General features: G+C 35.1%; 1 protein-coding gene across 4 annotated transcripts in view; it reads right to left on the reverse strand.

Moving 5' to 3' along the window:
• Positions 1-14,645, reverse strand: part of LOC120431454 (steroid hormone receptor ERR2) — a 66,690-nt gene that overhangs the window by 19,045 nt on the left and 33,000 nt on the right. The window contains exon 1 of one of the 4 annotated variants that reach the window (XM_039596570.2): positions 4,937-5,929. The exons of the other annotated variants lie outside the window; for them this stretch is intronic. Within the exon in view, the coding sequence (XP_039452504.1) occupies positions 4,937-4,963 (27 nt within the window). The 5' untranslated portion in view covers positions 4,964-5,929. Of the gene's footprint in view, positions 1-4,936; positions 5,930-14,645 lie in introns of those variants that run through there. 4 annotated transcript variants of the gene reach the window in all.

A 14,645-nucleotide genomic window follows, 5' to 3' on the forward strand; every position in this document is an offset into this window, starting at 1 on the left:
ACGAAGAAAGCCTTTCTCGTCGTTTACTCATTCAGCAGTGACGAAGGAGAAAGAGAGCGAAATGAGAAAATCTCGGCCAAGTTCAAGGTAAAGCTAGTCACGATACACTTTAAATCCAGCATCAACACAACAACAACCATGAATGCTCGTCGAGCATCATCAAAATCATCGTCATCACGATCATCATCATCACGCCAGTTGTTTTTATGTGTTGGTGAGCATAGCTTGAAAGAAATGAGAGAATTAATTTGTTATTTTGGCTCTATTCTCTCATTCTTTAGGTTTGTTTTTGGTATCGTGCTAGAGTCTAGAGAGCCGGTGGCAAAAGCCTATCGGAAGCACTATACCTACATCGATATAGTGCGAAATAGCACCACCATCACTGGTGAAGGCACTGTGGCGTCGTAATTTATTTACCATGACAAACACGATGATTATTGGGCCGTATGGGAATGTTTGTGTACTTTTGTGACAGTCTATAGTTGTAGTCATGTTGTCAACTAGTATGTTAGCCGACGCCGCCGGCTAGTTGTCTGCTCTAGTCTGGTTATAACAAAGCTGAACAAATTAGAACAATTAATTAAGTTGGAAAATTGGCTGTAATTGTAACGAAGCTGTAACAGAACATGAAAATAATCAAGTAATCTCCACTACTTAGAAAATTTTAGAATATTTGATATTTCTAACAAAGTTGAAAAAGTTTAATTCTAGATTTGTTAGATAAACTGATCAAATTGGCATTCTTTTACATAAATTCTGAATTTGAACAACAACTCAAATTCATATACTTCCTGACGATGACACTTCAACTAATTCGTTAACTCTAGATTAAATTTTCAAAACAACCTATCCCTCATGGGTTTCCTATGCAGATAGGGCCTTTTGAAAATTTAATCGAGAACTAACCTCTCCAGCAGTCACTTCTGCTGACACTAGCCGACTAGCAATTAAACCCGCACAATGCACAACTTGCTGAAATAGATTGAATTGTTTTGGGGCCACAAACCCATTACAGATAGTGATCTTTCACTGTCACTGTCACAATGCATCGTAAAAGCTTGAGCTGCGCCGCCTCGATCACATCAAAAAAACGGTCAGTTTTGCTCAAACGTTTTGTTTTGTTCGCGTTGCCAAGATCGCCACGGCAAAAACGATAAGAACGGCGAGACCGCGTGCTAACACTAACTAATGAAGAATAATTGTTTGGCAAAAAAGAGGAACAAAAACGCAACACAAGATTCAGTTTAAGTCACACGATTTGGTCGGCTGATCTTGTTGTTGGTATTTTTCGCGTCACATTTGACAGGAAACGCGTGTATCTTTTGTCAGCTCACGCTGCACGCGATACTTATTTCCGCGATCAATTCTTCTGGTTGCCACTTTTAAACAATAATTTAAAGCAAAAAAAAATGATTGGAATCAAACCGATTTTTTAATTTAACAATGATTATAATTAAAATTTATTTTGATATTTTTTTGTTTTTGAAAAAGAGAACATGTAATATCAAATAAAGACACGTCACCCTTATCAAATCGTGACTTGTGGTGAACCCACCATAAAGTCTGTAAAGTTGGATAAATGATGTGCCATTTTTTTGTTGCAGCGTGCACTTTTGCAGAGAATGGGCTGCCTTTTTGCAAGTTGTTCAAGCTTTTTGTTTGCAATAATTGTTAACTGCAGCTTGTTTTTTCTCCTCTCCCCTCTTGATTCTGACAGTTCCTGTCGACGCGTTCATTCTAGCTCAGGAGATGGCTTTTCATACGAAATTGTAAGGTGAAAAAAGCCACCACTTTTGGCACGAGTTTCGCGGTGGATAATTCAACTAATTTCATGTCTGGAGACAGCGGTTGTGGAGATTTTTGTTGTTTTTTGGGAAAGCAATCAACTTTATTGCATCACTGACTTGCAACTTTACAACAAAAATGAAGGTTTAGATTAACTAGCGAAAAGTGCCTTGAACTAAGTTTAAGATTAATTGTGGTTGAATTTTTGCATGTTTTTCTTTAAATTCAGTTAAGGTCATTGCAATTCGCTTAATAATGATTTTTAAAAGCTTTTTTTTGCAAAATATTTGGAGCACATTTTTTTTCGGTGATTTACGCTTTTGATGCGCAAAGCGGTACAAAATGAATTTCCTAATACTGCTTTACATTTGCCCTCATTTGAAAATGTTTCAATGATTGTCAATTTTTGATACTCAGATTTACAAAATGATCTTCAGTTTTGCTTCCCGCATGTCGCTTTATGACGTTCCGAGAAAAGCTCATTTTAACGTTTGACCTTGAATAAACAAAAACTAAAGCACGCAATGAAAACAATAACAAACACATTTTGTTTGGCTGGCCATTCTGTACATTGGCCCGGAGTTTAGCTGAATTTGGTTGCCGGAGTTCCGAGTTATAATTACAAAAGTTAACGGCAGTCGGGGATGTACGTGTGTCAAACGCGTTCTGACCTGAAATCCCTTTGGCACTTACATCAATTTTCAGGGTGCGTCAAAACAGCACGACAAGATTGAAACTTCTTTCTAATGAAGAGCGACAACAATGCACGGAGTTTTTTTAGTTTTTTTTTTTAAAAAAACATCTCAGGATTGAAATCGAACGATCAAAAGATGAAGAATTGTGAGCTGCACAATGCAAATGAATTAAGATTTTTGTATCATAAACAAAAGATTAAACCGAGTGCGTAAAATTGCATGTACGTGGCAATGTAGTGGATACAATTCTTTGATACCATGAGTAATTTTTGCTTTATGAAAAAAAAAAATCTTCTCATATTTTATGGGTTTTTTTCTCTCTATATCCAGTATTGTTATATCCATGAATCTCATTAAGCTTTTCTATGATTGTGTTCAACTGTTACAAAACTTCAAATATTTATCTTACGCATAATTTTTACTTTCCATATCTCTACAATCTATTTTTTCAACAAACTGCACTCTTCGAAACGAATTGAAAAAAGGAAAAACATTTTACTTTTTCATTCATTATTACATGGTAGGTACTTATCCAAGGTTTTGATAAATGAATTTTGGTTGGGATCAGCTTTGGCGTTGTTTTCGACTAAAGACCCCTTAATTTTATCGTGCAGAAGTACGATTTTTGCATTCATTTTAAATTTATAAAATAAATGATTTTTATTTTTTATAATCACAGAAAAAAAATATGGTAATATTCTTCAGCAAATAGTGACAGATTTTGTGTGCCGATGTAATATTTCTGATGTAATATTACACATTTTTTGACACAAAATCTGTCACCATTCCCTGATGAATATTACCATCTTTACCATCAGGGGTGACATTGAGTCTGGGGTTGAGATTGGGTCATACAAATTTCAGCATTTTTGTATGACCCAATCTCACCCTCAGACAAAATGTCACCCCTGTTGACGGCAATAAAAATTATTTTTTGAAGTTTTCAGCAAATATTATTTATCATTTCAACATCATCATTACTGTTATAATGTTTGAAGCATTTTGTGATACTTTAGTTTTTTTTACTCTAGGCAAATATTTGCAATCAAAAGAGAAGCACTTTTACGAAGGTTTTAAAAATTGAAACTGTAACTGAGTTTAGATTTCTTTTAATTTTGGATTCATTAAAACAAATGAACCAATGGTTTCTATTCAGTTCAGAATTCCGATCACCAAAGTCTCATTTAATTTTTGGAAATTATCTCAGCTTTTTGAAAATAATTATGCTTTAACTATCCTTCAAATAAAATATTAAACATTATTCGAAATGAACTTGAAAACGGTGCAGTTAAAAAAACGATGATTTGTAGAACATTAACATGCCTATTTTGTATGACCAGCCCGAAGAATTCCGTTTGTTTTGTATGACAAAACTTTATTTTTACATACAGAATGCATAAACAAAGTTTCATTCAAAACAAAAACTACAATACTAAAAAATACAAAACAAAAAAATGTCGAACAAAACTAATTTCTTGAAAATTACTCACTTAAAAATGTATTCAAAAATATCTTTAAAATATAACAAATTTAGTTCTTGAGTTCTGTAATCCGGAGTTGCATTGATTCTCCAAATAAAAATACGAATGTAATACAAACATACTGGCTTGGCGTGCTATCATTGAATTTTTGAAAACGTAGATAATTTCTCACAGCGAACAGTAAAATTAAGTTTCTAATTACAGTTGCCTTTGAAATTTATATTTTTATGAAAAAGATTTTTCACATATAAATTAACGCCAAAGTTTTATATTTTTATTGACTTAACTATAAATTGATATTAATTTTATTAAAGTTTAATAGATTTAGTTGAACAAACATTTAATTGTATTTTTTTCTAATGAAACATTTGGCTCATGCGACGTAATTAATTTAATTTACAAATTGTAATTTGTAAGAAACTCAGTGGCTATCTGAATCACCCTGGAGTTTAAAACTAGTTTAAGCACTTTAAAAAAACACAATTTTGCGAATCAGTAAATACATGTTTTAAAATTATATATCTGGTAAAACGAATGCTGAGAAAATTAATTTCATAATTATTTAATTTCACTATATTTGTAGGTAGAACGTCATACGCCTCAAAATCAACATCACTCTCCTGTCGCTTTTCGTAGATAAACAATGTTTGTTAGCAAAGCGAAAGTAATCAAATAAAACGTTGCTAGAGTGAAATTGAGGGAAAAAAAATCATCGGAAGTTTTTTTTATTCTCGCAAGACTTCGTCTCATTTTCGTGGGTGAGAGAAATTCACTAGTGAGATATGAAAGTAATATGAAAGATGGAGATGATTCAATTTCTGTTGTATCATTATACATATCTTAAAATTTATGTTTCTTTTCAAAAACAGATTTCTTGAGGAATTAATAAAAACAAGGTAGGATTTATCACTAATGATCTCCACCATTCTCTCGCAAAAAAAAAAAAACAATTTTATCTCACTACCGGAAACCTACCACTTCTTGCATCCAGGTATCCATCATTGTTAGATAATTCGCCACTCCAATCTTCTCCAACCACTTCCTCCAGCTTTGCCTTGCTTTTTTGCACCACTTCTCCTATTCCTTCTCCTCCTCACTGAAGACCAGTCTTCCTTATGTAATACCACACAACTCCCGGCGATCCTCCTCACTTCCTTCACAGACCACACACCACACCTGAGCGAGTCTGACACAGAAACCGAACTTCTTCTAGCTCCTCCCGATCATCATCCCGCCTTGATCTCCACTCTCCCGCAAATGTGTGTAATAGTAATTACTGCTGTAGCTTCTTCGCTACTTCTTCCCGGTTCTTGTTAGTTCTGAAACCTTCTTCAACGTACAGCAGCACTTTGCCAGCCACTTCTTCCCTGGCCCGGTATTCCAATCGAAAGGGAGAACTCCAACTCGGAAAACGTAAAAATTCACTTTTATTCTCACTTCATCAAAGCTTGAAGGCACCAGCAAACAGCAACAACAACAAAAAAAACGCGAAATTGTTATTAAATTTTACGGCTCCTCTCTTCACTACAACGCCCCGTTTGCCGGTGTAGACCTCTCCCCGCAAGCTCACTCAAGTCGTGCTGAACGACACGGCAGCTCTCGCCGTGTTCTCCTACATCTACGAAAGCGGATCGACTTCAGCGCGCAGTTTTATGTTGTTTTGCTGTGTGTAACCTGATGCTGAGGAGTCACACAGGTTCCGACCGGCCGGTTACGAGCAGGAGTCCGTTCCGTCAGCTGGTGATTCTTGAACACGTCAATATCTTAGTGTCTGCTAGTACAGTCACGAAAACACGAGAGCCGACCGAAGATTTGAACAGTCGCGTATTAAGAAGCAGAGAACACATCCGAGCCGAGCGACGTAAAGTCTCGTACTGAGCGGGACTGCGAGTCGCGAATTTATTTTTCATATATTCTCCCGACGATGACTTCTTGCTGCGGATGTTTCCATCTATACCTACTATACTATACACCACGGAATGAATTGGCTGACTGACTGACCGGCTGGTTGGTTGGTTGGAACTTTGAATGGTATGGTATACCGGAATGAGGTATAGAAGGAAGAAGAAACGCGATTCTCACGCCGGCTTAATGATTGTGATGATGGTTGACACGGTGAAAAAGATTGGTAAAATATTTCCTTAGAACAAGCTTCCTCAACTTTGGTTCAAATATAACAAATCACGCGCTTATCGCAAACGAGATCGGTGCCGATTAAATCATTCGTGAGCTACCATGATTCGCATGCTGCCGGCAGTTTGGTCAATCGTTTATAGGACCTTTTCCAAAAAAAACTTTAGAAATGTATGTTTGATGCCGTGTCAATAAACAAATTTCAAAATATTTTTTATAACATTGATTTTAAGCAATTGAATCAATAATTAAACGAACGATTTGCTTTCTGAAAATGATTGGCTAGAATTTGAATATTTGAGCAACGCTCGCTTATTTTTTTGTAATTCTGGACTTCAAAAAATATTTGCAACGGCCTAATCATTTGAATTTCTTCGTTTGTCTTAATCAACATCAATTTAATAGTTTGAGTTAAAATGTTCTTAAATTAATCCTAATCCCATTTTCTAAATTATTTTTTTACGAATCAAAATATCAGTGAGATGGAAGAAATTTTAGTACCTACGGGACCATCCATAAACCACGTGGACACTTTTTTGTAAATCTCAACCCCCCTCTCAATGGAATACCCGATTCGACTGGTAGTTTGACAGTTCGCTCCATAAGAAATACATTGCTCACTACCAATCGCGTCGGTTACTCCATTCTGTAGGCCGTTGAAAATATTTTTTTTGAAGTTTATGTCCCTCGGCTCTTACCAAAATCGAGGGGGGGGGGGGGAATAAAAAAAATATAAAAAATAACAAGCCTATGTTTCAACAGTTGGATGAAAAAAGTGTTTCAAAATGCATTTTACACGCGTCCAGTTGCTTCCAATCATTAGTTTTCAAAATATCGATGTATTGAAGGAATTTTTTTTTCGTGCAAAAATGTTTTTTTCGTGGGACTGTACATTGGTATTTCATGAAAATTTAAAATGTCTTCAAAGGAGTTCAAACATGCTAAATAAGATTATTAAAGCAGGAAAATGCATTTTAACTGGTTTTCGGTTGATTAAAATTTAGTTTTTCATTAAACTTTTGACGTTTTCCTAAAAAAATATTTTGCCCTCTGATTTTTCAAGCCGACTTTGAAGGAGGGGGGGGGGGGGGGGTTGGCGACGTTAGCTTTGAAAATATTTGCAACGGTCTTAAATAATTTAAAAATAAAGCTTATGTTCAAATTAATAAATTTTGCAATATTTTTATTTAATAAAACAGATTTAGCAAAAGTTACAATTATTTACATTGAAAATCGGACCAATAAATATCGTATTTCGAAAATTACATGCTAATTTAGTGACACGATTCGAATTCTTTGTGATGCCGTATCTAAGAAACAATATGCCCGATTTTCAAAGTTCCGGAGAGAAATTTCGTTGTAAATTAAAAAAAAATACATTTTAACTCAAAAAATCTAAAAAGCTAAATTTATACCTAAATGTACCGTAATCTGGGGTGAATCGGGACTACAGTCTGAATAGGGACAGCAGTTTTTTAGCACTTGAAGCTTTTAAATTTGGAAATGGATGTACACATTTTGTTGGCCTGAGTCTGTTCTAACTGAAACCAACCAGAAAAATCAAAATATTGTGCTCCTACATGGTTAAAACTGCTGTCCCAATTCGCCCCATGTGTCCCGATTGACCCCAGTTTACGGTAGCTATAATTTGAAAACGGTACATTTTTTTAAATAAAGCAGTTCTCTTCGATTGCAAATTTAATTTTGCTTAGTTTTTTTTTTTTTCAATAACAATCATATCTCTCAAACCCTGAACACGAATTTACATGATGATTTTACATATAAATCCAAAATATGGCCAAATATCAATAATTTTACACTTTGGCCCAATTCTGAGGGCAGATTTAGATTCAGCGGGCAAAATTAAATGGAAATAAAATATAGTCGAATAGTTTTCGAATTTCACTTTTCGCTTGAAAATTAGACATTTTCAAATGAAGGAATCTTGAGTTTAAAGAAAAACACCCCTTTGTAGTGCTAGATTCCCCTTTTCAAACGCAACCTGGCGCTTGCATCAAGTCCAAATGGATTTAAATAAAAATAAAAATGGTTGTTTTATTAAGTATAAACAAATATTTCACGAGTATTTTTTGAAAAGGTCCTATAAGCTATTTTGTTTCCTTAAAAAAAAACTCTACACTGAAAGCCCGACCATGGTAATTTTAAGAACATTTGCTAAAAATGCTGCTTATTAAATTAACTGCGGCTTTTTGGTAAAAGTAAACGCAAATATGGTAAAATGAACCATGCTTCCACAAAATTGCATGGTAGCAATTACAAAATCATTATCATTCTCTCCATATTGGAGGGTTAACATTACCATACCGCTCACGACATAGTTAAACTGACTGCGTTAATCAGTCAATCCAAGCACGGAATGTTTTTAGCCAAAATACGTCAGTGCGTGTTCTCAATTTAACCCTACAATATGGTAGCAACTACCACGGTTGGGTTTTCAGTGTAGATTTAATCTTAACCAAAATATCAATGCTGAAAGATGAAAGTTGGTGATGTCGAATTACGTAATTTTTTTTCGATGTTCAATTTTTGATTGTCGAGCTTAGGTATGACCCCCAAACTACGCTAAAATGATTTAAAATTTTTAAATCCAAGATGGCGGCAAAAATGGCGGTGACGCAATATTGAAAAATGCATTTTATTTTTTAACAGGCAATCAACAACTCAAATTTTACTGAAATGCGGTCATAGAACTCAAATTTCAGATTAAAAACAAGAAAATGGAAAAATACGAAAAAAAAAATTTGTCCTTGATTCGATTATCCGAAGTCCCATACAAACCTTCGGATAATCGTACTTCGGATAATCGAAACTTCGGATAATCGAGTCTGGACTGTATTTGCATTTTAAACAAATGCACAGACATACACAGACTTTTTTACAGAAATTAAAAAAAAAACAAGTGGCATCCCTGTTCTTGATAGAAATCGCAGAAAGCATCCTACTTGACAGATCCATCGTAAAATGTTGTCTTTTCAATTTATTTGTTTTGTATTAAAATGAAAAAAGTTATACACAGTAAAAAACCCGATTTAATCCCACCTGGGGTGAGATAGAGCCTTTCTTACTAAAAAATATAACAATGGTAGAACTTCTTTCAATTCATAACATCGACTTTGTTTATTTATGACGTCAGCAAAAAAGGATGTCTTATGATGAAAGCAAAGTATTATAAATAATAAGTTTTCCAAAAGAAATAAAAAACGTAATTTTCACCAAAAGAATATTTTTTATCGTACATATTCTTAATCAAACAAGCGTTTATGACAAACGCGAGCATAGCAAGCTTCCCATGCGCCAGTGACAACGCACACCGCGGTTTTGGTTTTGGTTCATCGTACCATCGTACCGAACAAAGCAGGCGCAAAGAAAAACCGAGGTACAAGTGAACCGCGTGTGCCATTCAGCTTCTACGAAAGCGACAGAGTCAGAGATAGCTATTTTTACAACCGCACCACTACACACTCAATCGCGAGTACCTTAGGTAGAAAGCCATTGGCGTCGCCAGCATTGAAAACTTTGAAAACGATGAAAGCTCCTATTGGAATCCTATGAACTCTGTTAAATAAACTTACAAAATCACGAAAAAATGAAGTCTACATTTAGGCGATTTTAGGAGCACACGGGAAACAAATTGATTGTAGCCGAATGAATGTCCTATGTCACAAAAGTTTTTACATAAATATTGGACAGTTATGCAAAAACCGACAGGGCAAAAGAAACCGAAAAGCTATGATATCTTACATGTTGTAGGAAACATCGGTAGACAAGTTACTACAAAACGAGTATATCTCGAGCCACAAAATATATGCGCCAGCATTCTCGCACCAGTATTCGAAGCTCAACTTGACAACTTGTCGACTTGGCGACGAAGCGTCGAAAATCGATGCAGTGTGATTTTTTGACGATTTTTCCGATGAAAATTCATGCTGAATCGTAATATTTACGAAGATGAAAATGATGTCCAGCCATAAAGTAAAACCTAGGGGAAATCTACCCTTTCCAATCAAACACCTATCTTCGTCATATGGAGAGTTTGATGCTCGATTAAAGCTCCAAAAATACTATTTGGGCTATAAACTTACCAGCAACAGCACCGCCTCGAGTAAGCACTCAAATGTATGCCACTTACTGGCCAAAAAGATTACATTTAATGCACTTTTGATCATAATTTGTATTTTGCGAGACCACTTCTCATCATTTTGTTGGCACACACAGTGACACACACGAGAATCCCTCAAACGCTTAATGAATATCGCCAAAATTAACTTTTCACTTTCGCTTACTTTTTCACGGCGCTTAAGATATGAAATTGCTTCCAACTACCGGCAACATGTTCTTTTGATCATTAGTAAGGCACTCACTTGAAGAATAATCCCGAAAAATGTAATAAATTAGCAAGCGCCATCAAAAAAACAAACGCGCCAAGTCGTTTGACGTTTCAATTTTCACTTTGCATTCCAATCGAAGGCTGAAGAAAACCGAGCGAGAGACGAAGGCAAAAAAGAACAAAGGCTGGCCGTCAACACCACCAGCAGCACAGCCAGCGATGCCAGGAAACTTTCCCTATAAATGCCACTTTTCGTGAGTGTTCGTTTGAACTGTCAGCGCAAATGGCAACACTCGACAGAGTGTTGGAAGAAAAAAGAACTAAGCCGATATAAGAAAAATGGGCGTGGCCCAATGCATTAGCTTCGATTAGAACACCCTTGGGATTTTTTTTTGTTAAATGCTTGGTAAAGAGGTAGAATAACTTTTAGTGAAAGTGAAAATAAACAGAAATGTTCACAAAAACTTGCTCTACTCGTTGGTGTACTTGGTTTTAGTAAAATTCAAGGGAGACTCTAGATTATCCAGCATCATTCAAACACGACCGCTTATTAGGATTAAAATGGGTAGATTTCCCCTATACCTTTCTTTAGTAAGAAAGGCAAAAAGTAAATCGTTCTAAAAAATTATCGGGATTGTCGATAGATGTCAAATTTGTTCAGATGCTTCCTCATGGTCTGTACTATGAATGTAGGAAGAAATTTCGGATACAATTAGAAACGAAAAATGTTGGCGAAGGTCACCAGGTGGGCTTTTACCTTTTTTATGGATTTTTTTTCTTATGGTAGGTTAATCAAACGGCTCTTACTCCAGAACCAAATTATGAATCTTGATGAAAATTTGGGAGGTTGTAGAGCTCGAAAATGCAATTTTTGAGATAAATAAAGATATGAAAATGAAAAAAAATTTACCATATTTTCATTTGAAAACTGTGTAATTTGTTGAAAAGTCTGGCCACATCCGAAAACAGGAGGATATTTCTAAAATAGGCCTCAAAATGACCCCGGTTCGCACACCAGCTTTCAAATGCACTTGGAACAATCAAAATCGAAAATAGGGGAGCCGAGGACTTCGCGACACAAAATTTTGCAAAAATTTTACCACACACGGACATCACTCGAACTCCACGGAATTTATTTTCTCAAAATTCGAGGGTTGGAGATAGACGAGTTCTGTCAAGGTGAATCGATAGAGCGTCAAAAATCGATGCAGTGTGATTTTTTGGCGATTTTTCCGATTAAAATTCATGCAGAATCGACATATTTACGAAGATGAAAATGACTTCCAGCCATAAAGTAAAACCTATACCTTTCTTTAGTAAGAAAGGCAAAAAAGATGATTTTTGGAATGTTGAAAATTTGGTAGGTTGAATATTACCTCTTTTTTGAGTAATATTGCCTGAAAAATGTTTTAAAATGTGAACCTTGTGAATATCACCAGAAACTGATGAAAATTCATCATTTATTGATGTAATATTACACTTTTTTGACACAAAATCTGTCACCATTTCCTGATGAATATTACCATCATTTTTTTCTGTGTACATAAAAATTACATAGAGCTTTAGGACCCTAGCACTTATCTGACATAAACATGTTATCCAACGCCATTTCTGTTACATTGTTATTAATTTTTTTAATAAAATAACTTTTTCAACTGTGCGCAAAACATAAAAACAAACCATTCAATCGTGCAGTGATGGATGAGTACACCTCTCCACATACATTCATGGGCCCATCGCGAAAAATAAAATAAATACTTCGCGAGTGTAGAGTTCTCATCGACGATCGACGACGCCACCGATGATGGTGGTGATGATGCCGGGGCGACTATAAAAACAGCTGTGCGACGCTGGTGTGGGGTTTCGCCCCACAAATTCAGCAGCCCCAACAATACAATGATGAGCTGAACATGTAGTAGAGTAAATAGTAAATAACATTCGTACATATGCGTAAATACGATGTTTAGATTCTGAATTGGGATAGGATAAATGTGCTGGAGTGTTGGTAGTGTAAGAGGGGGACGCATTAATTACTAGTTCGCCAAAAAACGAAACATTTGTTGAAAGTGATAGAACTATAATGCTCTCTATGGTTGGATAGATCTCTAGAGATGTGTGTGAGCTCTATCAATAGAAAATGAAACTGAAACTTGTTTGCAGAGTTGTAAAATCAACCATTCGAGATATCTTACTCTGAGAAATGAAGAGTGAGTTGAACATCTGATAAAAAGTGATATCATTTTCAGGAGTACATCTCACGTGCAAAATCTAACTGCACTTCGCGTTACGTCGCGTTCACCTAAACGTGACAACCCCTCATAATCTCCGGCAAATCTCTGCAGATCCTCAGCCGTTCATTGATTGTAGCCATCCGTTATTGATCGATCAATTCCTGCCCTGTGTACAAAACATCGCCCAGGCTCGAACGCAATACAAGCTGCAAACTCGTTTATTTTTGCAGGCTCAGAACTACCTACTATCGTCCTGATATTGTAAACTATAGTGAACTGATCGTCTATTACGGGGAATCGACGTCATTGGACTTTTTTTGCTAGTTTGGCCCATCATTGAAACGAAGAGGAAAGTTCTCGCGCCCACGTGACACACCCGTCCCTAATCACTTGTTTTGATGGCGCTTTCCCATGTCAGGCAGGATCGCGTTATCAAGTTTTGCGAACAGGGGATCGGTATTGACTTCCAGAGCGTTTGTGGTTTTGACATTCGGGGTGAACTTCAAAAGATTTCCTGTGATCTTTGGATCGTATTTTCAACTTTTAACTTCTATTGAAAAGGGTTCAAACTTTTCTCAAATAAAATCACATAAGTCTTCAATCCCATATTATACATAAACTCCAGTTTTCAAACCTTTTAGCACTTAATAATTATTGAAAGTTATAAATCGAGTAATTCGAAAAATAATCTCTAATTTCTATTCAGTTATCCTAAATTTCAAAGCATTGCTACAAGTGCGACAACTGGCCAAAAGAAATTCAGTAAGAGGACGGATTGCCACACGTACATGCCCGACTACTTTGAACATTTTAAATTATACAGTCATGCCTCGGTTTTGCACTGCCCCGGTTTTGCACCGTTCAGCTGCCTCGGTTAAGCACGGCCCAGTGCTTAACTGAAGCACAGAGCTTATGGGTTTTTGGCTATATGGGAGACATTGGCTTTAATCGTATAAAAAATCATGCAAACATCAAAAAATTATAGTGTTTTGGAATCGGGATGATGTCAGTTATTATTATTTCATGAAAATTTTCACAAAAATACGTATTTTTCCTGTATTTCGAAAATGGATTTTTTTCTCTAAAGAATCCAAAAATATATCGTTATTGCAATATGGGTATCAAATGATCAGGTTTTTCGTACATTTCGGATATAATAACAACATTTTTAGAAAATACTCAAAATTTTCACAAAACTACGTTTTTTTCGAAAAAAATACTCAAAATTTCAATTTTTACAATATGGGTATCAAACTATCGGGATTTTTTCAAACATTTCGAATGTAATAACAACATTTTTAGAAAATACTCAAAATTTTCACAAAACTACGTATTTTTGTAAAACTTTTCAAAATTTCAGTTTTTACAATATGTAGTTTTGTGAAATACGTAGTTTTGTGAAATTTTGAGTATTTTCATTTTTTTAATAACTTTCGAAATGTATGAAAAAATGCCGATCGTTGGACACCCACATTGTAAAAACGGAAATTTTCAGTATTTTTTTCGAAAATACGTAGTTTTGTGAAAATTTTGAGTATTATCAAAAAATATTGTTATTACATTCGAAATGTATGAAACTATCCCGATCGTATGATACCCATCTTGTAAAAACGGAAATTTTGAGTATTTTTTTTTTCATAAATACGTAGTTTTGTGAAAATTATGAGTATTTTCAAAAAATATTGTTATTAAATTCGAAATGTATGAAAAAATCCCGATCGTTCGATACCCACATTGTAAAAACGGAAATTTTGAGTATTTTATTCTAAAATACGTAGTTTTGTGAAAATTTTGAGTATTTTCTGAAAATGTTGTTATTACATTCGAAATGTATGAAAAAATCCCGATCGTTTGATGCCCATATTGTAAAAAATGAAATTTTGAGTATTTTTTTCGAAAAGACGTAGTTTTGTGAAAATTTTGAGTATTTTCTAAAAATGTTGCTATTACATTCAAAATGTATGAAAAAACC

The sequence above is a fragment of the Culex pipiens genome, chromosome 1 (genome assembly GCF_016801865.2).
Source record: "Culex pipiens pallens isolate TS chromosome 1, TS_CPP_V2, whole genome shotgun sequence".
In the NCBI taxonomy this organism is placed as follows: Eukaryota; Metazoa; Arthropoda; class Insecta; order Diptera; family Culicidae; genus Culex; species Culex pipiens.